This window comes from Cnephaeus nilssonii (assembly GCF_951640355.1).
Source record: "Cnephaeus nilssonii genome assembly, chromosome: 4".
NCBI lineage: Eukaryota > Metazoa > Chordata > Mammalia > Chiroptera > Vespertilionidae > Cnephaeus > Cnephaeus nilssonii.
In genome coordinates, this window is record NC_137075.1 from 85,375,177 (window position 1) to 85,401,960 (window position 26,784).

At 40.3% G+C, this 26,784-nt stretch overlaps 1 protein-coding gene across 10 annotated transcripts in view; it reads left to right on the forward strand.

The window, feature by feature from the left end:
* The window catches only part of RGS6 (regulator of G protein signaling 6), a 476,765-nt gene that overhangs the window by 10,988 nt on the left and 438,993 nt on the right, over nucleotides 1-26,784 (forward strand). For all 10 annotated transcript variants that reach the window (XM_079768733.1, XM_079768734.1, XM_079768737.1 and 7 more), the window contains exon 2: nucleotides 15,657-15,760. In XM_079768733.1, the coding sequence (XP_079624859.1) occupies nucleotides 15,677-15,760 (84 nt within the window). In that variant the 5' untranslated portion in view covers nucleotides 15,657-15,676. The remainder of the gene's footprint in view (nucleotides 1-15,656; nucleotides 15,761-26,784) is intronic.

The following is a 26,784-nucleotide window of genomic DNA, read 5'->3' on the forward strand; positions in this document are numbered from 1 at the left end:
CCTGCCTGCCTTCCTGATTGCCCCTAACCACTTCTGCCTGCCAGCCTGATCACCCCCTAACAACTCTGCTGACAGCCTGGTTGATGCTTAACTGCTCCCCTGCCAGCCTGTTTGCCCCCAAATTCCTCCTCTGCCAGCCTGGTCACCCCTAACTGCCCTCCTGCAGGGTTGATCACCTCCAACTGCCCTCCCTTGCAAGCCTGGTCCCTCACAACTGCCCTCCCTTGCAGGCCGGGTGCCTCCCAACTGCCCTCTCCTGCTGGCCATCTTGTGGTGGCCATCTTGTGTCCACATGGGGCAGGATCTTTGACCACATGGGGGCAGCTATATTGTGTGTTGCAGTGATGATCAATCTGCATATTACTCTTTTATTAGATAGGATAGAGGCCTGGTACAGGGGTGGGGGCCAGCTGGTTTGCCCTGAAGGGTGTCACAGATAAGGGTGGGGGTTCCCTTGGGGTGTGGGGCAGCCTGAGCGAGGGGCCTGTGGTGGTTTGCAGGCCGGCCACACCCCCTGGCAACCCAAGGGGAGGCCCTGGTATCTGGAATTTATTTTCCTTCTACAATTGAAACTTTGTAGCCTGGAGCAGAGCCAAGCCTGGGGCTCCGGCAGCCATTTCTGTGGCAGTTAATTCACCTTCTACAATTGAAACTTTGTAGCCTTAAGCGGGTGAGCCCGGCCAGGGTGTGCGGAAAGCTTTGCTTCCCCTGTTGCCGCCGGCAACCCTGGCCTGCTCTCTCAAGCTCCATTCTGCCGCCATTTGTTTGAATTTGTTTACCTTCTACTATTGAAACTTTGTAGCTTGAGTGGAGGCTTAGGCCTGCAACGGCTATTGGAAAGTTTGGCTTCCTCTGTTACCTGGGAAACCTTGCTCTCTGTGGCTGTAGCCATCTTGGATTGGGGTTAATTTGCATACTTGCCCTGATTGGCTGGTGGGCATGGCTTGGCTGGTGGGCGTGGCTTATGTAGCGGAGTGATGGTTAATTTGCATATTACCATTTTATTAGAGAGGATAGCAGTGGTTGGCAAACCACGTCTCGCAAGCCACATGTGGCTCTTTGGCCCCTTGAGTGTGGCTCTTCCACAAAATACCACGGCCTGGGCGAGTCTATTTTGAAGAAGTGGCATTAGAAGTTTAAGTTTAAAAAATTTGGCTCTCAAAAGAAATTTCAATCATTGTACTGTTGATATTTGGCTCTGTTGACCAATGAGTTTGCCGACCACTGCTCTATAGCAATCCACTCTATAATATTTCACAAACTGTTTATTCATCTACTGTTGATAGACATTTGGGATGTTTTCAGTTTAGGGCTACTATGAATAATGTTGCTATAAACTTTTTTATATGTGATTTTAGTGCACATATAAATGCATTTTTGTTTTGTATACACCTAAGACTGGATTGATGGAACATTGGAGTACATATATTCAATTTTAGTAAGTCCTTACAAAGAGTTTCCTAAGTGGTGTATCAATTTATACTCCTGTCATCAGTTTATGAGTGTTTCAATTTTTCTACATACTTGTCAACACTTGGGATTGTCAAACTTTTGCATTTTAGCCATTATGGTGGGTGTGTAGTGGTGTCTCATGGTGGTTTCAATTTTCCCTAGTAACTAATGATGTTGTGCCTTTTTAATGTGTTTTGTTTTGGTCATTTTTAATTAATCTTTTGTGGTCCCTATTTAATTTCATTGCCCAATAATCAATTGGATTGCCTATCTTTTTCTTATTGATTTACTGTAGGAGTTTTCTTTTTTAAAACAAATATTTTTACCAGTTATGTGTATTTAAAATATCTTTTCCTACTCTGTGGCTCTTGACATTTAATTCTCTTTCAATGAATAGGAGATCTTACTTTTAATGTAATCCAATTTGTCAAACTCTTCCTTTATGCTTTTTTTTTTTTTTTTCTGTGCCTGCTTAAGAAATTTTTGCCTACCCTAAGGTCATGAAGCTGTTCTCCCAAATTTTTTGGAAGCCCTCTTGTTTTGCATTTTATCTTTAAGTAAAAAAAAAAAAAATCCACCTGAGGTTTTTATCTATGGCATAAAGAGAGGATCCATATTTATTTTGTTTTCTGAATGTATATCCAGTTAACCCAGCACTACTTATTGAAAAATCTCGTTTTATCCATTGCTTTGAAATGTCACCATTTAAATGTGGGATAGGATCATTTATATGTGGGTCTCTCTCTGCTTTCTAGCCCCTTTCATTGTTCAAGTTGTCTATTCTCATACTCATACCACACTGTCTTAATTAATATAGCTCAATAAGTCTTGATATCCAGAAGTATATACCCTCCAGCTGTGTTCTTATTTAAGAATAGCTTGGTTATTCTTAGCCATTTGCATCACTATATAAATTTAAAATAATCTTTTGATGAGATTTTGATTGGGAATGCATTAAATCTCTAGCCACAATTAATGTCTTTAAAATGTTGATTATTTCAATTCATTAATATGATATAGCCCTTCATTTATTTAGACCTGTTATTTCTGTTAGTGTTTTGTATATCTCTATGTTCTAATGGTATTGTACACCTTTATTGAGATATAGTCTTAGTATTTGAAGTTATTTTATACATTACTAGAGGCTTGGTGCATGAAATTCGTGCACTGGGGGGGTGTTCCTCAGCCCAACCTGCACTTTCTCCAATCGGGGACCCCTCGGGGTAGTCTAACATCCCTCTCACAATCCAGGACTGCTGGCTCCTAACCACTTGCCTACCTGCCTGCCTGATTGCCCCTAACTGCTTCTGCCTGCCAGCCTGATCACCCCCTAACTGCTCTCCTGCCAGCCTGATCGCCCCCAACTGCCCTCCCCTGCTGGCCTGGTTGCCCCCAACTGCCCTCTCCTGCTGGCCTGATCTTGCCCCCAACTGCCCTCCCCCGATCTTGTGACAACATGGGGGTGGCCATCTTGTGACGACATGGGGTGGCCATCTTGTGATGACATGAGGGCGAGACACCACCTAGGCTTTTATTAGTATAGATAAGTGATATCTTTTAAAAACATCATTTTCCAGTTATTGTGAATATGTACAATCGGTTTTTATATAGTGCCAGTGATTTTGCTAAACACACTTATTAATTATAATAGCGCCATGTAGATTATTATGGACTTTCCATGTATACAATCAAATTACTGGCAAAATAGTGTTTACTTTTTCCTTTGCAATCATTATGTCTTTTATTTAGTTTTTTTTTTTTTTTTTTTTTTTTTTTTTTTTTTTTTTTTTTTTTTTTTTGCCTGTTGCCTTGGCTAAGACCTCTAATATGATGGTGAATAGAAGTGGTCATAGTGGGCATCCTTGTCTCATTTCTAATCTCAGTGGGAAAATTTTCAAAGTGTGACTATTAAATATTATGGTTGTTGTGTTTTATACTATCCTTTATCAGATTAAGCAGTTCTTTTACATTCAAAATTTGCTAAGAGTATTTTCATGCACACACATTGAATTTGACCAAATGGTTAAGGCAATAGTTGCATGGAATGCCCAGCTCACCTCCTTTCTCCCCCCTTTTCCCCACCACCCCCTTGGTCCCATATGTACTCATTACCTTGGGAGCCCTCTTTTTAAAAAATTTTATCAAGCTTTTCTAGTTCTTAAGGGTGGTTCTGTTATAGGTTAGACCCTCATTGTAAGAAGCGGTACATTCTAATTGTATGATCTTTGTCTTCTGCACAGTAACAAAAACCCCTCAGAAACCTATTCAAAAACCTGTTATTTCTTTGACCTGTATTGCTTCTGCCTGATGAGCTTTATGAATATATCTTTCTTTTGTTACATCTACTATCTCCAGCAGATGAAAAGCCTGCTATTGCTGCTCTAAGTACATGCATTATGAAGCATAGAAGAGATGTACCGATATTTAAATGCCTAGGCTGAGGGTAAAAAGAGACTGATTTCGCCTGTTCTTAAAAAAATGGAGAAAGAAAACAACAAAATTCCAAGGAAACAAAACTGACATTCTTTTTTAAAATAAGCCAAGAAGAGTGCCTTTCTTCTTGGATCCCCTGGGAACACGTCATCCTTTTTATCTCTTAGTCATCCCCGTCTTGTGTGTAAAAATTGGCAAAGCTCCTCTGTCACTCCTACTTCTTCTTTAGCAGTCATACAACCTTTCATGTAAACCAAGAGGGTAATAAAATGTTACTTCTGCAGTCCCTGGAGTCAGTAGTATTAGTAGTATTCGACAGTATAATCTTAGCACCCACACTTATAAAATGTAAGTTCTCTCATGTGAGAGGAGAGGCATTTAGGCCCTCAAGACCCAAATTCTAGTGCTGGCTCTATTACTAACCAGCAAGATGACATTAGAATATAACTTGGTTTCTCTAGGCCTTAGTTTCATCCTCTGAAAAAATTAAATGATTGGACTTGTTCAGGGAACATAAAACATATATATTTTTAATCTATGCTTTCATTTTCACAAAATCTTTTATGTAAAGGACCAAATAGTAAATATTTTGAGCTCTGCAGGCCATATGGTCTCTGTTGCAACTATATAACTCTGCTGTTGTAGCATAAAAACAGCCATAGACAGTCAGTAGACAAATGGGAGTTTATTTATCAAACTTCATGGACACAGAAATTTGATATTTATAGTTTTCATGTGTTATAAAATATTCTTTCAACTTTTGTTGACAATTTAAAAAATGTAAAGACCATTCTTAGCTCATAGATTATACAAAAACAGGCGGCCAGCTAGGTTTGTCCCCCAGGCTCTACTTTGCCAACCTTGAACTAGTTGATGGTCAAGGTTATTATGGATCTCTGTGTTAGACATTGATATTGTTAGTCTGTCAAAGTATAGTATTTTTTTCTTTTCCATGAACATTGTTCAAAAGAGTCTTACTCCTTTCTCTTAGGTTAATTAAGAATTAGACAATAAAAGACTGTATTTTTCCTTTGTTTATCTCCTCCTCGATGCTTGTTCTTTCTTTTTGTAGACCCAAGTTTCTGACCTATTTAATTTTCCTGTATCTGAAAAACTTCCTTTAGCATTTCTTGCAGGGAAAGTTTGCTAGTGAACTTGCTCAGTTTTTCTTTGTTAGAGAAAGTTGTTATTTTTCCTTCACTTTTGAAGGATAATTTCACTAGATGTAGAATTCTAGGTGTGTGGCGTTTTTCTTTCAACATTGTAAGTATTTCACTCCTCTCTCATCTGTGTCATTTCTGTTGAGAAGCCCTGTATATTTGTTATACTTGTTCCTTTATATGTTAAGGTGTTTTTTTCTTTTGGTTTCTTTCAAGATTTTCTCTGTCTTTGATTTTCTGCACTTTAAATATAATACGCTTAGGTGTAGTGGTTTTTATTCTTGTTTTTCAACCCTGTCTGGTGTTTTCTGATCTTCCTGGATTTGAGGTTTGGTGTATGTTATTAACTTTGGAAAGCTGTCAGTCTTTACTCCTCCAAATATTTCTTTTACTCCTTTTTCTTCTTCTCCTGGTGTTCCAAGTACACTTATGTTACATCTTTTGCTATTGTACCACAGTTCTTAGATATGCTGTTCCATTTTTTAAAAAAATTCTTTTTCTTTCTCATTTGGGAAGTTTCTATTAATCTTCATGGAACTTCACTGATTATTTCCTTGGCCATTTAGAGTCTACCAATGAGAATTCTTAATTTATTACAGTGTTTTTGACTTTTAGCATTTCTCTTTTTAAGGATTAAAAAAAAAATTCTGTCTCTCTGTTTAATTACCACCTACTTTTCCCATTATAAGTCTTAACATATGTAATCATAGTTATTTTGGATTCCCTTTCAGATAATTTCAACATCTGTGTCTTATCTGAGTCTGGCTCTGATGACTGCTTAAAAGCCAAACACAATGTGTGAGATATTAGGAGCTGAGACAGCTAGGCCGTTAGAGGAGGGCTTTATTTCATTTGGCTAAGGGTTGGGCTGTTTAATGTTTGCTCTAGCTATAGGTGCCGGAAGCTTCATTTCCCCTGTTTTAGTCTTCTCTCTTGACTGTAGGTTTCCGAAGTGCTCCTCGGAGAGTTTGTGTTTTAGAGGTCTTTTTGCTGTAACTCACTGTTATTATACTAGAGCCCCATTGATGGGGTGGTAGGGTGAGGAGAGGAGAAATATTCTCTAACCTTCCACTTAAGAGCAAACGTGGAACAACTTTTTGTTAGTAAGTGCAGCAACACTTCCTCTGTTGCAATGGGAGGGAAGACGACTTACAGGACGATTTAGGTGAGGGTGTCCCAAGATGCGAGACTTGCCCTCTGCTGGCTTCCATTTCTTCAGTGGAGTTTGAAGTGACCTCATCAACTGAGACTCTGTGTAAAGTTTGAACAAGCAGGAGACATGAGGTAACCAATTCAGAAGAGGAGATCAAACTTGGTAGGAAAACGTTTTAGATCTGGTGGGAAGTATTAACTAAGTTATTTAAAGTTTGTGCTCATGAATTTAAAATGCCACTAGTCACCTGGTTGTGTGATTTCCTCTTTACCCCTGCCTCACCCCACCCCAAAGTGTTCACCTGCTGGGATGTGATCTTGGATATTCAGATATTGTGTGGATATTGTATGGTGGATACGCAGGTTCTGTTAATATTGGGGATTTGCCAGGAAATATGACACAGAAAGGGGGAGGGGAGGGAGTTGAGGATATTTGCAAGGGAGCGACTGAGTGATTATAATGATGGAGCCAGTGAGAGAAGAAAAAAATAAAAAAAGGTGTAGGTTGAATGACTAAATAAGTTTGGAGAATGTTTGCAGTGAATGTAGAGTAGCTGAGCTGTAAAGAGGGAAGGTGGACAGAGTGGGCGATCTGAGTGGTCCAGGCACTGGATAAGATGAGGTTCAGCATGTGGCCGTGCGAGGCAGTGGCTGGGGAAGAGGCATGGAGGAAAAGATTCAGGTGAGGAACTAAAAAGGATGGAGAAAACAGCTTTGTCAGTTAGGTCTTTGATTCTGATGTTACAGTCACCGAGGTTGACTAAGAGGTGGAGAACCGAAACCTGAATCTTCAGGAAATGAAAGGGCATAAGAGGAGGTGGGGGGGGGGCACAGAAGTGAGGATGGGAAGGAGGTGGCATAGTCTGAGGATCTGAGTGTCACAAGAACAAGGATTTGGGTAGGAACATGGTAGGGACATCATTTAAAACAGCAATGGACAACGAGGAGGATGCTTACCTTCCATCCTGGTCTTGATATATGGGGTGAGGACAAGGGGCTACAGGGGGAAGCCAGGTTTTCATTAAAGTCACAGAAAGTCAAAGTTCAAAGAGAAGAGTTCAAAAGGCAGGAAGAGTCAGTGGGGATTGGCAGGGTCTGAGGGTGTCCAAGACAGTGTGGAGTTCAGAGCCCCGGGAAGAAGAGACTCCTGGGTGGACCTGAGCTTCAAGTAGTGATGGTGTTAACAGGACTGAGGGGCACATCACATGGCCAAACACATCCTGTTATGTGAAGAACTTTCTACTCCCTCCTAGCTTAATTTTTAGGATTACTGTTTAATATAGGAAATGCAAAAATATTTTTCTTTATGAGAAGTTTCGGTGGATTAGTTTGTTTAGTCAGGGAGCTGTGGCAACCCAGAGAGGGTTGTATTTATATATATGTCTTTTTTAAAATCTTTGTTGTTGAAAGTATTACATATGTCCCTATTTTCCCCCACTGACCTTTCCTCCCTATGGATATAGGTTTCCCCCTATATATATATGTCTTAAGATAGGATTGATATGGGCAAGTCAACTTCACTGAGACACGAGGAAGGAGGGAACTACAAAGTGGATGAGGACCTACTGTTTATGGGTTGTAATATGTGCATTAGTATCTAGTACTAAGTACTTTATATATAGTATATAGGTGCTAAGTGTTTTATATTTAGGTATATACTTAAATTTCATATAAATTTACACAATTTTGTTTTAAACACTCTATATAGCTGATTTCACTGGAGACCAAGACTGACGCATTGCAAGTCTGTGGGCATTGAAATCAGCGCTGAGTTTGAATTTTAGTTTTCTGGCTGACAACTTATTTTGGGCGAGTTACCTATGTTGTGGAGCCTCAATTTTCTCACCTGTAGAGTAGGAATAACACCCACTTGTTATAGTTGCTGTGAAGCTCTGCCTGAGTGATTCTGAGCAGCCAGGCTGAGAATCATGGAAGCAGGGTGATTAGTGTTGCATTTTCTGGATGAGGAAACCAAGTCTCAGAGAGGCTAAAGAAGCATAGCAGTAAGTTGCTTGTGCACACAGCACTGAAGTGGCAAGGCCAGGATTGAGAGCCAGTTCTTCGATCCCATGACCCTGGCTTTATCCCTTAGAGTGAGTTTTTGCCTGAATACAAGGGAAGTTAAAGGACCCCAGCTTAGCACGGCTATGACATGGGAAGGGACGGAGGGATCAGGTGAAGAGAAGGCAGGCTCCATGGAATCTAGGTCAATGGTTCCAAAGCTTGCCTGTGCTTCCAAATCACCTGGGGAACGTTTAAATCATAAATCTCTAGGGACCACCCTAGACCGGCCAAAGTAGAGTTTTTAGAACAGCCCTGGCTGGGAAATTCAGTTGGTTAGAGCGTTGTTCTGATACACCAAGGTTGCAGGTTTAATTTCCAATCAGGGCACATACAAGAAGCAACCCAAGAATGCATAACGAATTGACGTTTCTCTCTCTCTCTCTCATCAATTAATAATAACAATAATCTACATATATAAAAGCCTAAGCGACCGTTAAGACCAAACGACTGGAAGGACCAGAACGACTGGTCAACCAGTCGCTACGACATGCACTGACCACCAGGGGGCAGACGCTCAACACGCCCCCTGGTGGTCAGTGGGCTCCCACAACCAACCTCCCGCAGCTGGCCAACCTCCCATGGTCCCTCCCCCCAGCTAAGGCTCTGGGCACCAGAGAATCTGGGTCTGGGAAGCCTGTAGGAGGAGAGCGACCCTGACATTGATTGAGACAGAGTAGCAGCTTGGAGGGGGCAGAAGGGGCAAGGCAGCAGCCTAACTGCAAAGATGTAAAGCAAGCACCACTGCCATCTTACTTCTGCCACCACACCACACTGCACTGCTCACCCTTCTGCCCCTTCTAGCTTGGCTCTGCGCCTTTCTGGGCTCCCAACCACTGATTGGCTAGCACTCCTATGGCGGTGTGCCATCATTGGCCGAAGTCAGCTACCTAACATGCTTGGGGGTGGAGCCCCAAGAAAATGTGTGTCTGAGGTAGGAGAGACGACCTGTCTGTCAGCAACTCCGCCCTTGGGAGAGTGAGGCGGCCTGAGCGCGGGCAGCAAAGTGGAGCTGTATTTCCACTTCAGAGCATAGCTGGTGTTCAAGCCATTTTGGGGGCACTCTGTCTGTGGTCTATGCTTGCCGCTACCTTACCACCTCTACACAACTAGATCGGGGCCGGCTGGCCAACCTCCTGCAGTCCCTCCCCCTGGCCAGTTCCTCCCCCTGGCCAGCTCCCCCCCCTGGCCAGCTCCTCCCCCTGGCCAGCCAACCTCCCGCGGTCCCTTCCCCTGTCTCTCCCCCTGGCTGGCAGGCCCCAATTGGCCTGGCCCTGATGGGGACTGGGTGAGATGGTCCCGATCGGCCCTGATTGCCAGCCAGGCCTAGGGACTCCACCTGTGCATGAATTTTGTGCACTGGGCCTCTAGTAATAATAAAAGACTTTCTGGAGCATGGAAACCAGGAACATGTGTCTTTAGAATCTCTCCCAGGTGATTTTGAGTCTGCTAGTTAGGTTCAGGTCCTTGATCAGCTTTTGGGAACCACAGAATTCTAACTGAAGACCTGAGTGATTAAGCAATTATATCTCAGTAAAATACTGGGTACCTAGCATTGCCATCAAAATTGGCCCCTGGGCATTGAGCTCTGTCTCCTTGTTTTCAGAGATCTTTAGTGATTACCTGAAACAGACACTCGATCTGTCGTTGATCATCTGAGTCTGGAGCATATAGGAAATGTCAGGTTGGCAGACTCTGCTATAATAGGAAGAGTTATTTGTTCTTTATATCTGTTTTCTTCCTTCTTTCCCCTTGAGGTTCCTGCCCACTCAGTCAGATTAGAACTATATAAACAAGCTTGTATTACTGAGATAGCACACGTCTTGTAAATTTTTTTTTTCTGAAGAGCTTAACATTGCCTATGTCAGAAAAAACCCATTGGGTTTTAATGGGCCGAGGCAAACTATATGAATTTGATATAACATGGAGGAGAGGCAATAGCATCAACAGGATTCTTATTTGGCAGCATAAATGTTCAGACTATATTACAGCCAGAATATGATTACCTCTCCTACAAGACATTTTCCTGCATAGAGTTGTGAGGACTGGGCACTAAGAGTGGCAGGAGTGACATCTTAAGATTTTCAACTGCATGTGACAATGATTTTTGTGGCATTGTGGTGTAATTGTAGAGGTCCACCCCGGCTTCCTCTCCTTTGCACCCAAGCAGAATATGTGAGGATTGGGGAAGGGCTTCTCCAGTCATTCTGGTGCAGGTGGCCTGGGGATTTCATTTGGCCAAACACTGGCACAGAACAAGACTGCTAGTCAGTTGCTACCTTCATTTTTTTTTTCTTTTTTTGCTAAGGAATTTACATGACTTATTTTATTCTTCAAAAGCAACCCTGCAGAGTAGAAGGTTCTCATCTCCCAGGTGAAGAGCTGGAAGTTGAGGATGGGGGATTCAATTGCCAAAGGCCCACAGCAGCCCTGGTGTGGCCAGAGCTGAGATGCAGTTCATGGTCTGACTGCAAAGCCCATTCCTTTTCCACATCCTTGGGTCTTGCCTACCTGCTCTGCCCGGCATTGTTATCTGCTGGACCCTAAGATTAGCTTGCTCCAGAGAAGCTGCCATTACAAAGGAAAACAGCTGGCATTTGTCATAACTAAGAGCTACAAATGCAATATAAATTTGGAGTAAATTGCAGTCCCAACTTTCAAAAGATGTGCTAATCAGAGCTTGAGTCAGAGATGCTCAATTGTTCTCTTATTCAAAGGGGATCTTCTCACTATACTTCCCACTCTCCCAACATGTCTTTCATGGATTCCAAAAGTGGGTTCCTGCTTTCAGGGCTGATCCCTATCCATATACTTTGGGGAAAGTCATGTGTGATTCCATACACAGGGCTTTGTTGATAAAGAGCTCTCTCTGTTGGCTTGCCATCTAGGCGAGTGCTCCCGAAGGAGTTCACTGCATCTTGGCAGAGTCTTATCAATAAGGTTCCATTATTCATTCAAAAATATTTGAGTACCAGCTCTGTGCCAGGCCCTATTCTAGATGCCAGGGATACAGGGTGAACCCCATCGACAGAGACTCCACTCAGTAGAACTGGCTTTCTCATAGAGACCTCTGATAAACAAGGAAACAAAGCCATGATTCCAGGCAGATGGGAATCCCTGTTATTTCACTCTCCACATTTGGCTGTTCTCCCACATAATCTCCTTGAGATCAGATCATCTTCATGTGTTCTTTTTCTTCTTGAGTGTCTATACTTCTGGGTCTTTAGATGTCCATGCCTATGTCATCACCTAGGTTCAAGTGTCCTCTTCTGCCTTCCCTAGACTCCCGTTCACCCTGCTCTCGTCTCAGTGGCTCTGTTATAACTGAACACCCACACATTACAGTGTCCCGCTTTTGTGGACATGTCTGCCACCCCTGCTGGACTCTGAATACTTTAATGAGAGCACTTGTGTCTGATTTATCTTTCTATCTCCAGGGCCTCGCACCAAGCCTTGGGAATAGATGCTCAGTGTTTGCTCCAAGAATAAATGTTGTCTTGTGGCACCTAGTGGTGGGCGGTGGTATTACAGGAATTGCTTCAGGGGGAGGCATGCTAAGGCTGGGAAGGAAAGCTTACCCCCAGTTCTGTGATTGGCATGAGCACTGTCACAAATAGAGGAGTTGGGCTAGCATAGAGGCAGTGGTGATGGAAGAGAGGTAGCGTGGAACATTCTGGTGAGTCTTTGAAGGAAATTTAGAAATTGGAAGTTCTGAGTTCCAGGTCAGAACTGGAGGGAATACTAAGAATGCTGGGTTTTATAGTCAATGTCCAGTTGAGGTGCAGAGAAGCCGAGGCTTAACCTGATTCCAACAGCTAGTTAGTTGCAGACTAGGTAGAGGAACCAGGCCTCCCAGTTCAGAAGGCTTTCCGCTATGCCGGGACAGGTTTGTGACGGATAAGGAAACAAAGGCAGAGAGGTAAAGTAACTTGCCCCAGATCACATAGCTAGTAAGTGGTGGAGCCTGGACCCAGACATAGATCCATCTGATGACATAGGCCAGCTTGTAACCATGAAACTATCTTGTCTCTTCTTGGCGAGTCTATTGAAATGTAGTCATGTTTTCAGAAAAACATTCACATTCTTCAAATATTAAAACCAAAGTCCCTGCATTATTTACTATGTGTATATACACATAGTGTATGTAAATAACATGAAGAAGGTTTTGTTTTCCTCTACCACTAAATCTAAAATATTCCTATTTCTATTGTACTTCATTTAAAAATAAATATTTTATACCATATTGTAATGAGTGAGAATCTATTCCTTTAATTTCATGAACACCAGCTTTATAGTCAGTGAATTTAATCAGAACATCCTTATCAATGCAGGTTTTGCACTCAGCTCTCTCTAACAACTGTTGACATAGGGACTAGAATGTATTTTAGAAATGATATTTTATACCAGTAGACACAGAAAAGGTAAATGACTAGCTTGAGTTTCAAAATGAGTTGATGGAAGAATCAAAATAGAAGCCTTTCTATTACATACTACTAGACTCACTGGAATTCCTAACCGCATTCACTTAGCAGTTCAGATCCTGGGACATTAGCCTGCTTTAACACAGAGAACTGTTTCTGTTGGGGGGCAGGGAGGAGAGTCAGGGAAAGGCAAAGGGAGGACTGACATGATTATTTCTAGGTCATTTCCAACCTTACTATTATAACACAGTTTTCTAGGTGGAGGATAATATACTCATTAAAGTGAAGGTGTTCATTTTAAAATAAAGCAATAGGAGCCCCAAATAACTCTGTTACATAGACAAAAGAGCATACATAAATGGACTCAAAATTTGTTTTTCATGCTCATTCATATTCTGTATTAAGGCAAATAAGTAGTTATTTATAAATAGTGCGTTCATTTAACTTTCAAAGCCCCTGATTAGCATAATAATCAGTGTTTCCATATAGTACTATATTCATAGAAATACTGATATTTCAGTGGATAGAGATAATAGAATGATGCTCTTGATCTCTTCATGTAATCTAGCTTTTAAAACGCATCCTAATTCATAAATGATGAAGAAAGCAATCAACATTATTCAAATGGGATATCTTGGGTAATTAAATTCTTAGCATAAATTACAAATTCCTGTCTCTTTCCCCTTTTTTGCCCAAATTAATTTTTATTGAATGACCTTTGGTACCAACTTATTTTATAATAAAATGTTTCCCGAGGTGTTTTTTCTTTTAAATTGTAATGGTCTTTTCTGTCGAGTATGGTATTTATAAAAGTTTCTTTGATGAAAAGCTTATGAATTTTGTGCAAATAACCCAGGCAGGCTCTTAGATCAGAGATAACATTTGTATAGGACTTTTATGGCTTTATAGGACACTTTTATACTCATTTATTTGACCCTTACCTATGAGTAGTCAGTGGAAGTCACATTTTACTGATGAGAGCAACGTAGAGGAAGGTGCCTTGGCATGGTTCTAGCTACACAGCAGATATGAAACATGTACATTTTAAAAGAAAATTAACAAAGGAACCCAACACCCAACAGGTTATTTGACTTGCTCGAGGTCACCCAGCAAATACAACGTGATGCCAAGAACTGAACTTGCTTCTTTACTCAAAAAGTCCCTATGTTGTCCTTGTCTCGCTGCTATCTTCTCAGATGTTTTAAAAGGTCAAATTAAAAACATTCATTTTTCTTAATTGAGGTGAAATTCACAAATGCACGCGCTCTTATTTTAAACTGTAATAGCCTCTCTCCTGTCAATCACTGCCTTTTTCACAGCCCATTTCCTGTATTCATAACAATGCTCATAAAATTAACCATTTTAAAGCATACATCTCCGAGGCACTTAGTACATTCACAGTGTTCTACAGCCATCAGCTCCATCTAGTTGAAAACTGTTTTTTTCATTTCTTTATTGATTAAGGTATTACATATATGTCCTTATTCCTCCATTACTCCACCCCCATTCATGCCCCACCCCCCTGGTGTCTGTGTCCATTGATTAGGCTTATATGCATGCATATTAAGTCCTTCGGTTGATTTCTCCCCCTTACCCCCACCGTCCCCTACCTTCCCTGAGGTTTGACGTTCTGATTGATGTTTCTCTGTCTCTGGATCTGTTTTTTGTTCATCGGTTTATGTTGTTCACTATATTCCACAAATGAGTGAGATCATGTGATATTTATCTTTCTCTTCCTGGGAAAACTGTTTTGATCATCTCCAAAGGAGACCCCATTTCCCTTAAGCAGTCACCCCAATCTCTCCTCTCTACAGCTGCTGTTATTTACCAATCTGCTTTCTGTCTCTATAGATTTCTCTATTATATATACTTTGTGTCAGTGGAATCCTACAATATGTCATTGTCTTAGTCCATTCAGGCTGCTGTAATAGAATGCCATTGACTGGATAGCTGATAAACAACAGAAATTTACTTCTCTCAGTTCTGGAGACTGGAAAGTCCAAGATCAAGACTTGGGGGCAGATCTGGTGTCTCATGAGGGCCTGTTTCCTGGTTCATAAAGGAGCTCTCTGGGACCTCTTATCAGGGCACTCATCACTTTCCACAGGTCCTACCTGCTAACACTGTTACATTGGGGACTAGGATGTCAACACGTGCATTTTGAGGGGACAAAAACCTTCAGTCAACTGCAGTGACCTTTTGTATCTAGCTCCTTTCATTTAGCATAATGCTTTCAAGATTAATCTGTGTTGTAGCATGTGTCAGTGCTTTATTACTTTTTATGGCTGAATTATATTCCATTGTAGGGTTAGGCCATATTTCATTTATCCATTCATCAGTTGATGGACATAGAGTTATTTCCATATTTTGGCAATAGCGCTGCTATGAGCATTCATGTTTGAGTGTTTGTTTGAATACCTGTTTTCAGTTCTTAGGAGTGGAATTGTCAGGTTATATGCAATTCTATGTTTAATTTTTGAGGAACCACCAAATGTTTTCCATTTCCTATCAATAATGTACAAGGGTACCAATTTACCCATGTCCTTTTCAATGATTGTTATTTGAGGTTTTGTTTTTATTATTGTAACCTTTCTAGTGAGTATGAAGCAGTATCTCCTTGTGGTTTTGATTTGCATTTCCCTGATAAAATATTCATATTTTAATGCATAGAATTAATCATAGAATGAGTTTGTAAAAAAATCAACATCAAAATGAGTGGTTTCATTCATCTTCAGGAGATTACTTAAGACTGGCATATGATTACCCCTCAGGTGCACAGTTCTGGGCTGAAAAATAAAGAATATGTTGCTTTGGAATTAGAAGGATGTATGTGGACAATAAGTCCACAATCATATAATTTTTTTACATCATGCTTTGTTTTCATGCCACCTGCCCAAAGATACATAGCTATTTGCATTGCAAAGCTCTCTTTATATAATCTTGCATGTCTTAATGATCTGTTAATTTATTTTTGCAGCGTGAGTGAAGACATCCAGGATGGCTCAGGGATCCGGGGAGCAAAGAGCAGTGGCAACTGCTGACCCAGAGGACAGTTCTCCAAATATGATAGTCTACCGCAAAGTAAGGCATCTGGTTAAATGCTGCGATGCTGGCTGTGTTGTGTGTGTGTGTCTGTGTTCTGTGTAGGGTTGACCGATGGTTGATAGCTCGACAAATGTTTTCTGCCTGAACTGCCTCGACTGATAAATGAATATCGTTCGCTTCTCATATCTGATTCTCCAATTCTAAAATTCAAGGCAGTTAGATTTTGTCATACTTGGTATTGAATACTTGGGAAAATATGTGATTTTGTTTCCTTTAAACTCAAAGATCACCTGTGTAATAAGATGGAGACATATTCCCCTTTGGTATAAAACCCTTACTGTAACAATGATTTACATGAATGTTCTTCGAACTGATAGTACGTATAAGAACTGGTCTAGGTGCTATGGGAAACACTGAGGTACGTATGTATTAGATGTTGACAGTTGGTGAGAGATATACAAGTAACTGTAATAGAGTCTAAGCACTCATTTCAAAAACAGAAGTGCAGGTAGATTGTTATATAATTTCAGCGGAGGGGGAGATCACTTCTAGCCTCAGAGGTCAGGAATGGGCTGGGAAGAAATGGTCTTTGAACTCAATTTTAAAAGATGGGTGAGATTGCTTATTTGGCAAGAAGGTCATTCCAGATGGTGAGATGTGCTCTGCAAAGGCAAAGAGCTGGAGAAAGGGAACAGCCGCCAGAATCAGTTAGCTTGGGCATAGGATGAGTTACTAGACGTAAACGGAGGTACGATTTTGGGAAGACAGGCTGGATGGAGCCAGATTTTTAGCATATGGAATCATAGGCAATTTAATCGTGGAAAACTTGTGGGCTGGGAGTTGTAAAATCAGCATCTGTTTGGGATTATGAGTCTTGCCCCCGTGTGGCAAATGCATTGTTATCAGGGTAGATTGCAGGGTCCAGGAGGGATATTTCTGTGTCTGTGAGAAAGGTAAGGAGGACACTAATCTAGCAGGGGACATGCCCTTCGGAATTGAGCAGGACTGAGCAGAGGGTTTAAAGAGTCAGAATTAAAAATGACTTGGAAACGAAGTGAATATGGAATCAGGAGGTGAATAGTGAATCAGAGATGACTGGGTTTTTTGACCTTGGGTTATAGAAAGACATTGGTGTTATTAATTCAAATAGAGACAGTTGAAAGGATACATTTTAAAGGAAGGAAATATAGCACATAACTTTTATTTGTGTGCATACTGAATTTAAGGAAATAACTGCTTCTTATATGCCTTTTGAATGTTTGTTTGTGACAATTTAACCTAACTGTATTACATTTTAAGAAAAATGAGCTAATGTTCATTCATTTCACTAAATATTTGACTTGTCTTCTGGGTTCTGTGTATTCTGCAAGACTCTGTGTTCGATCTCTGGTCATCATATGGGCAGTGTTGAACTAGATATTTCTGGATGATCAGCATGGTGAATTTTTCTCTTTTCTGAGTAAAAATAGAACTCTCAAACTGTTCCTGCTTCCAGTCTCAAATTCCTTAATTCTTTGCTTTGCAAGAGACTGCTTTGATGACCTGTTTCTGAGAGAGATGCTTATTAAGTTGTGGTAAAGAAAAAATAGTTTTACCGGGCTAGCCAATTAGAGAGCCATACAGAATAATGGAAAGATTTTTTATTCATCATTACCTTCTTAACTCCCCAAGCAGGGAGACCCTATGCCAGGCTTGCAGGAACATGAGGTTGGGAGTCAGACTTGTATTAAAGTTGCAACTTTGACACTTCTTAGAGGTGTGACCTTGAGTCACTTTTGTCATTTCTGTGAGCTTCAGTTTCTTCATTTATAAAAAGAAGAAAGATAACTTGGGAGGAAGGCTAGTACCTAGTGGGGTTATTGTGAAGATTCATTTAAACAGAGTAAGGCGTCTGACATCCTGCTTGGCCTGGAGGTGGTCCATAACGAATGCTCCTTTTTCTTTTAGCTTTAGGTCTTTTTAGAGAGAGAGTAACACTGGAGAGGAAATAATTTATAAAATGTGTAAATGTTGATGCTGTTAATAAATTGACCAATGTACGTTCATACAGTGAGTTGCTTTTTTAAGACACAAGAAAACATTACAAATATATTTAGTTTAGGAGATTGCAAATCCATGGATTATTAAAGGTTAATAGGAAATGTAAAGGTCATGCCATTCAAACACCTTTCCCCCCGGAATGTTTGCTGTTACATGGAAGTGAAAACTTTCTACAAGTTTGTGGGAACTTAGTTTTAACGTTTTATGAAGTAGTAGGGGGACTCTTTTTTTGTTTTTGTTTAATTTAGAAACAAAGTTGTTAATTGCTGTAGTTCTTTAAAGAAATGACCACTTAGTCATTAGTTTTCTATCTTGGAAATATACCTTGCTTCCTCATGACACACTCGTGGGTGGGAGGTACGTATGTGTTCATGTTATTTGATATATTAGTTAATTGCTATAAAAGGGATATTGGACCTGTTCAATCCGTGAGAAAGAAGATACACTTATTGCCAGTGTGGATCCAGGATCTGGAATCATTTAAACCTAGTTAAGTTAAGCCATGGTTGTGTTGGAAACCTGGGCTATTCACCTAGTTCTCTACTCTCAGTGCTGTAGACCGTTGGCTATGGCCAACACTTACCTACTGCTGGACGCTCTCTTCAAGGTGTAGCTAAAGATTGATCCCTGAAACCAAGGTCAATTCAAACATTTACTATGGACGTCCTCTGTGTAACAACCTATTCGAGGTTGTAGCTATAAAACCGGACCTTTACGTAGAGGTCTACAACAAAAATTTACATTAAAAAAACTGTGCAAACAGTGCTTTCATTTTGTTTTCGCTCCCTTGTTTGTTGTCTCTTTCTCTTGTCAGACATTTCCAGTGTGAAATTTTTGCTTGGATTGTGTTGTGTTGATTCAGATGCTGACATTTAAAAAGCCAAGTCTAGAGAAATGGAGCTTTTGGGTAAACTTCCGCGTATTAAGCAGGATGATTATGTCCATAATGTTGCTGTGACTTTTAAATGCCATTTGGGATGGTGACCTTCTGACACATGAGTAATGATGGGTGGGTTCCTTAGGCTCACACGTTTCAGAATACTCTTCGTTTTCTTTTCATGTTTTCTATGTCATTAACCATAAGAAGTTGTACTTTTCCAAGGCATGATTTATATATTGACTTAAACAGACTTTCTAATTTAGTTTTTCATCCTTCATATTCACATTTTGGATTAAAGGTGTGTATGAAAAATGTATTGGTGCCATTAAAAATCTATTTAAAAGAAAACCTTAATTATTCATTAAGCTGCCTGGACCTGTTAACCTTTTTTATATTCCTGGGTCCAAAAGATCCCGGGTCATTGAATTGCCCAATGTAGTGATGATATCTGAACCTGGCTGTATATTAGATCATTTATAAAAATTATAAAAATGCTGATCCTTAAAAGACTCCCTCCCTCCAAAGATAGGTCTGAGTTGGGTCCTAGGAATCTGAGTTTTAAAATGTTGGAGCTATCTCAAAAAATTAAAAAAAATGGGACTGCCTTATGACTCAGCGATTCCACTTCTGGGAATATATCTGAAGAAAAAAGCACCAATTCAAAAGAGTATATGCACCCTATGTTCATTGCAGAGTTATTTATAATAGCCAAAATTTGAAAACAGCCCAAGTGCCCCTCAGTAGATGAGTGGATAAAAAAGATGTGGTACATTTACACTATGGAATACTATGCAGTTGTAAAAAACAAAGATCACTTACCCTTTGAGACAGCATGGAGGGACCTGGAGAGTATTATACTAAGTAAAATAAGCCAGTCAGAGAAAGACAAGTATCACATGATCTCACTTACATGTGAAATCTAATGAATAAAATAAACTGATGAACAAAATAGATCCAGAGACATAGAAGCATGGAACAGACTGACAAATCTCAGAGGGAAAGAGGGGTGTGAAAGAGAGATTAACCAAAGAATTTATGTAATGAATATATGCATAACCCATGGACAAAGACAATAGTGCAGTGAAGGCCTGGGGGTGGGGTGGGGTAGACAGGTGTAGGGTAGAGGGGTTAATGGGGGGGAAAGGGGGACATCCGTAATACTTTCAACAATAGAAATTTAAAAATAATAAAAAATAATTTTAAAAAAGGAAGAAAAATATAATAATTTCACATTCAATAGTTAAAGTCTCTTCTTGGTGATGTCATGTTTGGTTTACTAATAACATTTCAGATATTTGTTCAGTTATCCTTCTGCAGTACCGATTGTATGGTAGAGAGCAGCAATGTTCAACTAGCAGCATGGGATATTGTCAGTAATATATCGTGTCACAAATGACTTAGGAGGTTTAGAGGAGAAGAAAAAGCCAGTGTTCTTGTATATCGAAGGGGTCGTTAAATAGCATGCCACTGCTAGCTTCTGGTTATTAACTCCTCGTCTTCTAGAATCTGGGTCTCACCTTGGTGTTGCTCTGATAGCCCAAGGTCACTTCCCCTAATGATCTAGGACCCTTGAAGTCCTGGACAGAGATTGGGTTAGGCATAATTCCAGAAAGTAAATGTAGCACTATTTTAGTTACAAAGGCAGCAGTATGCACCCTAGCCTGGAAGAGACAGGGGTGGGGAGAAAGCTGGGAATGGGGCATTATTCTGGAATTCATAAAAGGCGCTTGTAGAGGCCAGCACAAACGAGTCAGGGAACCTGCAGACCCTGCTGACCAAGGCAGGAGGAAAATGAGAAACTCATGAGCAAATCTAAATTGAGTGTCATTTGTCAGCCAGACACTGTTAGATGCTAGGAATGCAAGACGGGGGCTATTCCCTGAATGAACCCATAGGCCAATGGGGCAGAGTTGGGTACTTACTTAGACTGTTGCAGTGCTTGTAAAGACCAGAATTGTAAAGGTCTGGGAGGAGACAGAAGGGTGATGAGGTCCATATCAGGAGAGAGAATGGTGATGTCATGAAGACATCCAGAGGGTTTGGCACCTGCTTTAATTCTTGAAATATGACTAGAATTAACCTGGCAGAGAAGGGAAGAAGAACGGAAGGAGCAGGAGGACCAGCACATGTAGAGGGACGGAGCTGCAATGTGGTATGCTGAGTTCTGGAAGCTTCAAGTGGCTGTTTACATGGAGCTGGGTTTCTGTGATGAAGGGCTGAGAAATAGCTCTGGATGGGCAGCTTAGGGTCACATCATGAAAACCTTGTACATCAGGCAAAGAGTTTGGATGTTGTACAGGTATCTTCCCTCCGTGCCTCCACACCCGTGCTCAGCCCCTCTACGTGCTGCTTGCATGTGAACATGTACCCGGCTTCTGTGACCTCTGACTTTCAGTTGAATTTGGCCAGGAGAAGCCTGGGGAGAGATGGGAAGGAGGAAAAGGCAAAGTTGGAGTATTTCTCCCCCTGGTTCCCTCTCTGCAAGGTCTTGCACTGGCTGTGTCCCTTGACTGAAGGTCATTGCTCCTCTCAAGGTAGAATGCTCTCCTCTTCTGGGTCCCGATAACCCTTTTCTCTACTCATCCTCATGGTCCTTGGGGTGGTTCCAGTTTGTATTAGTAATCTATCGGCAACAATTTACCTCCCCCCACACACCCCAAATTCAACGGTGTGCATACATTTATATGTCCTGGTTTCTGTGGGGGCAGTAATCCTAGTGCATGTTAGGTGGGTCCTCTGGTTCAAGGACTCTCACAAGGCCACCGTCACGATGGGGGCTGAGATTGCAGATTCATCTGAAGCCTCAGTTGGGAAAAAGGTCCAATTCCAAGCTCCTTCATGTGGTTACTGGATGGATTCAGTTCCTCGAGTGCTATTGGAAGGATCACCTCGGTTTCTCACTGGCTGTTGGCCAAAGCCTACTCACAGTTCCTTGCCACATGTGCCTCTCCCTAGGGCAGCTCATGCGTGGCAGTTTGTTTCATCAGAATGAGCCACAGAGAGGAGGCAGAGGGGTGGGGATTGGTAGTGGGAGTCTCACTATTTCATAACCTAATGTTGGACACAGTGTCTCATTCCTTTGTTAGTAGCAAGCCACTAGGTCCATCCCCAGGGAAGGGGTTTATGTAAGGGCATGAGGACAGGAGGTGGAGCTCTCTGTGGGCCAGTCTAGAAGCCGTGTACCACACAGTTCTACTTCCTCAGGTCAGAGCCTCCTGAGCGCTCCCCTATGGCTCCCCTATATCCTTTAGATTGAAGAACCTTTATATTTGGTCCTTATTGAAATAAACCTTCCTTGAATTGTGTCCTATATTATGTGTGCCATCTGTTTACTGATAAGGCTGTGACTCATATAGGTATTATTCCAGAAGCAAGAAGAAACCATTGAGACCCTGTTTTTCTTCATAGGGAAATTTTCCAGGAAAGGATTTGAAGCAGGAGATGGAGAATGGGAATATGGAGGGACGGTGTAAGGGAAATGATAGGATTGTAGGCAGAAGGATAGTTTAGCAATTTTCTAGGAATTCAGGTGAGGAAAAAATGACGTCCAAACCAGAGGCAGTGGTAATGGAGGAGCGATGTGTTGGAGAGATGGTTGTGTTACAGAAAACCGGAGAAGAACCAAGCAACGCTTAGAGAGATGGAGTTACATTTATTATTATTATTACATGCGGGCCCAGAGGAAAATGTCTCTCAAATTCTGGGCGAAGTCACACAGGAAGTTTCCAGTATTTATATGTTTTTTCCTTCTTTGTCTCCCAAATAAGGATTTTTCCGGTTCCCTTTGCAAGCTCTTAAAGGGCCCTATGTGCTGAGGCTTTGAGACCTCAACCAAAGGCTTGGCCTGGCGCCAGCACTGATAACTTCATCTGGGGAAGGTTTACAGCCTCTTTGGAACAGGGAGTAGTCTTATTTCCTTATTATTTAAGCAAGCAAGCATTTACAGAAGCCAAAACAGCAGGATTAAAATTTTAAACAGCAGTTTTTTAATAAGATGGATGCTTCAGTTGGAAGGTAGGATCAACAGGACTTGGTTACGGAAAAGATGTAGGGAGGATCTGAAGTTAACAAGAAGGAACGAAGAAGGGTCTTTTTACTGGGTTATGCCTGGGAACTGTTAAAGGTCTCTTGGGACCAACAAAATTTTGAACCAAATACTAACTGTAGAACTGGATGGCCTGCCCCTCTCCGCCTTGTATGTAGGTAAACCAAGATTTTCATGGGAAAACTGTGTAATTGGACCAGGATATCTAGGTATTTATTGGGGCTGTGCCATTGGTTCACTTTTGGCCGTGCACAGGTTGTGTCTCTGTTTAGTCCAGTTCTGTCATTTGCAAAGTGAGAGGCTAGCCAGGCCGGGTGATCCCATAAATATTTCAGTTCTAACATTCTAGGTCTTCCATTACCTAAAATAAAGAAATGAACATTTTTATTATCTGTTTATTCTTTCATAGCCTTCTTTGCTTATTTTCTGCCTTTATAATTTTATTTAAACAATTAACCCAAGCAAAACTTTCAAAATAGGTAACTCAGTATGTTTCAAACAAATGCATTTTGGTCTTGAACATTTAGGATTTTCTTCCATTCTTCTCTTTTTTTTAAGCATTAGATAAAACTCTCAAGGTTGAACTTTAGAGAGTGTTCTGGGTAACGAATTTAATTGTTCAATCTGCATTTTCAGATTCCTTTCATTAATTATTTTGAAGGTTTTTTTTATTGCTGCAGGAAAAAACTGTTCTGTTTTCCTTTCCCCCGAGGATTAGGCTTGTCAAGGGGAAAATTCCCCATTCTGTTATTTTGGTTGGCAGGAGACAAGAGAACAGGCAAGTTCTAGACCAGTGGTATCAGTGTCCACAGATGATAGGGATGCTATTTGTAGTGTGGAGAATATACCACCGTGTGGTTTTATGATGTGTTAACATGAGTATAACTTTCTAATTTAAAAAAAGGCTTAAGGCTTTTTTTTTTCATTTCAGAGTCTAAGATTTTGTATTTTGGCAGACAGTTTATTAGCCTAGCTATTGACACTCCTGTGGACTTACACTATGGAGAACATGAATGGCTGCAGAGTCCAATTTCTCAGTAGTTTGAACAAGAAAAATGAAAAGCTAATAGCAGTGACTGGAAAATGAACATGCTAAAATCATTGGGGGGGGGATAGGAGCGTTATATTTTAAAAATCTGTTTGTCAATAAAAACTGGAAATGGACAGACTTTTTTGGTCAGCATTTCTACTTCTAAAAAGTTATTACAATAAGGGAATGAAAAAATACACAAAGACAGAAATCTATATATATATAAAAACCAGTGACCTGAACGCCAGAACAAACAGAATGACCAGAACGACCAGTTGCTATGACGCCCACTGTGGCCTAGCCAGCTGGCCTGATTGGGGGTGGGGCTGGCTGGCCAACTGCCCATGCCCCCTCCCCCTGGCTGGCCCTGCCCCCAATTGGCCCCCACCACTCCCATCAGGGGCAGGGCTAGCCAGCCAACCACCCAAGGCCCTTCTCCCCAGTTGGCCCCACCCAATCAGCTCCCATGGGGGGCGGGGGCGGCCAGCTAGACACCACCTGTGCATGAATTTGTGCACCGGGCCTCTAGTATAGATATAAATATTCATGTACACCAAAAGAATATTCATGCCTCTGTGGTTAATAATATCCAAAGATGGAAATAAATAAAATATCTAATGGAAGGAAATTAGTTAAATAATTATAGTGGGATAGGAGTCATATTTGGGATGATCCCACAGTAAGGTTACTGGATTTTTGTTTGGTAGACCTGTCTTGAAAAGAAGATTACTGACATCTTAATATATGTCAGATTGAATATTCTTTATTTTTTAAACCCTACAAGACTTTACCATTTTTGTTTTACAGAATATTTTTATTTGATAAATATAATGGTCATGTATATTTCTAAAATTATGGTTTCATTGCTCTTTATTATTTTCTGCATCTCTGTGCTTACCTCTGTGATCATTTTTATTTTGTCTGAAGAACTAACTACCTTTAGTATTTTCTTTAGTGCAGTTCTACTGGAGATAAATTCTCTCAGTTTATGTTTGTCTAAAAGTGTCTATTTCATCTTAAGTTTTTGAAAGGTGTTTTTTAAATAGATATAGAATTCTGATTGTCAGTTCTTTTCTTCCCATACTTTGGTGATAACTCATTGTCTCTTGGCTTCTGTTGTTTTTATTAGGAAGTTAGCTGTCAGTTTTATTGCTATTTTTTAAATGTATTCTCATTTTACATTTGAGTGCTCTTAAGATTTCTTTCTTTTTTAGCACTTTTACTATGAGGTATTATCTTATTATTTATTTATTTTTCTTAGAATTAATAGCAATTTTAAAAATTTGATTGATGCTTAGAAAATTCTCTGCCATTTACTTCTCAAATATTGTTAATGCCTAGTTTTCTTTTTTAACTCTTCTTGGGGTTTTGTTCATATGTTATGACTTATTCTCTGTGTTTCATGTTTTTTATACTCTTTTCTGTATTTTTTTATTTCTTTCTGTTTCAATATGGATATTTTCTATTAACTTATCCTCAAGTTCATTAATTCTTTCCTTAACTGTATCTAATCTATAGTCAAACCCATTTCATGGAATTATAACTTTAATTATTGCTTTTCTAACTTCTAAAATTTGTATTTAATTCCTTTTCAGAGTTTCTAGTTTCATGCTAAAATGATTTATTTTGTCACTTAATTCCTTAAACATACTAATCATAATTATTTTAAAATCTATATTTGATACTTCAAAATCTTTATCACTTTTTCTAGCTTTTTTTTTTAAAATTAAGTTCTGGACACTGTTTATACAACTAACATTGGAAAAATAATTTAAGGCTCTGGGAAAATGTTATCTTACTCAGAGCATTTGGTCTTGTTTCTTTTTTCTTTTCTGTCAGTCAGTTAGGCTAGAGGCTGAGCACCTTAATCTAAACAGGCACAGATATTTTTGTAGCTTGATTTCAGTTCTTGTTGGGGCTAGTATATTCTAGATCACCTTTACCCTTGGGAGAGAGCTCTTCTGGTCCCAGCCAAGACCCTGGATGTTCACTTCAATTCCTCATTTTTGTCCCTTAAGCTCCATGAGATTGCAAAAAGAACCGATCTCCTTCTCAGTCATGCCTTTTGCTAAAGATTTTGGCAAAGCTCTTTAAGAGGAAAAACAGCTCTAGTTACTAGCCTCACCTTCTTAGCTGTCTTTTTCTTTCAGATCTCGGCATCAAAATTCTTACTCTCTTAGTAGCTCTCTAATGTCTTCTAACATTTTTAACATTTTTTAAAAACCTTTCTACTTACTCTCAACAGGAGGGTAATTCTGAAACATTTAGTTAGCCATTGCTACAAGTAGAAAATCGGAACACTGGCTTTGAAAGAAGATGGATCTGTCTCTTTAGCCTACCTTTGCTCTTAAATTGTTTTAGAAAAAACATTTCCTAATTGTTTGTTGGTCTGGGTGTTGGTAGAGATGAAGAAAATGGAGAGAAACTTGCAGTGTATTTAGGAAGTGGATCAACATGGATTAGGACTTCAACATATTTTTGAAGGAATACAATTTAACCCACAACAATATCTAATTTGCCTCTGCCTGAAGCTTAGTGCTCCTTGCAAAACCCAAATCAACAAGTAGTGTATTTATTGAGCCCTTGCTTCTGGCAGGGCCCTGTACTTTATTCCCTACTCACTGTAGTATGGGGGATAAAAAGTAGTATAGCACATGGTCGCTGTCCTAGACAACTTTACAGTCTAGTTAGGGAGACCAAGAATGATGCAAGATTGAGGAAGAAAATAAGCATTTATTGGCTACCAACTGTATCCCAGATACTGTGCTGGGTGCTGTACATACACTGAATCATTTAATCATCGGCATAGCTTCTTAGGTAGAAGTAAATAACTGGTATTGGCATCTGAATCTGGGTTTGCTTTTTGCTAAAGCTTGTGGGTGTTTTTTTGTTTTGTTTGTTTTTTAAAGAAATTGAATTATGTAAAAAAAAAAAAAAGACAAAGGAGATCTCAAAGCTGTTTGTAATTAATGATGGGAGAGTTGGTGTGGGCAGAGTGGGCTTACAGAAGAGAAAGAAATTTGAAACGACCTGAATTGTGTCCTTAAGAAAGGGTAACATTTGGC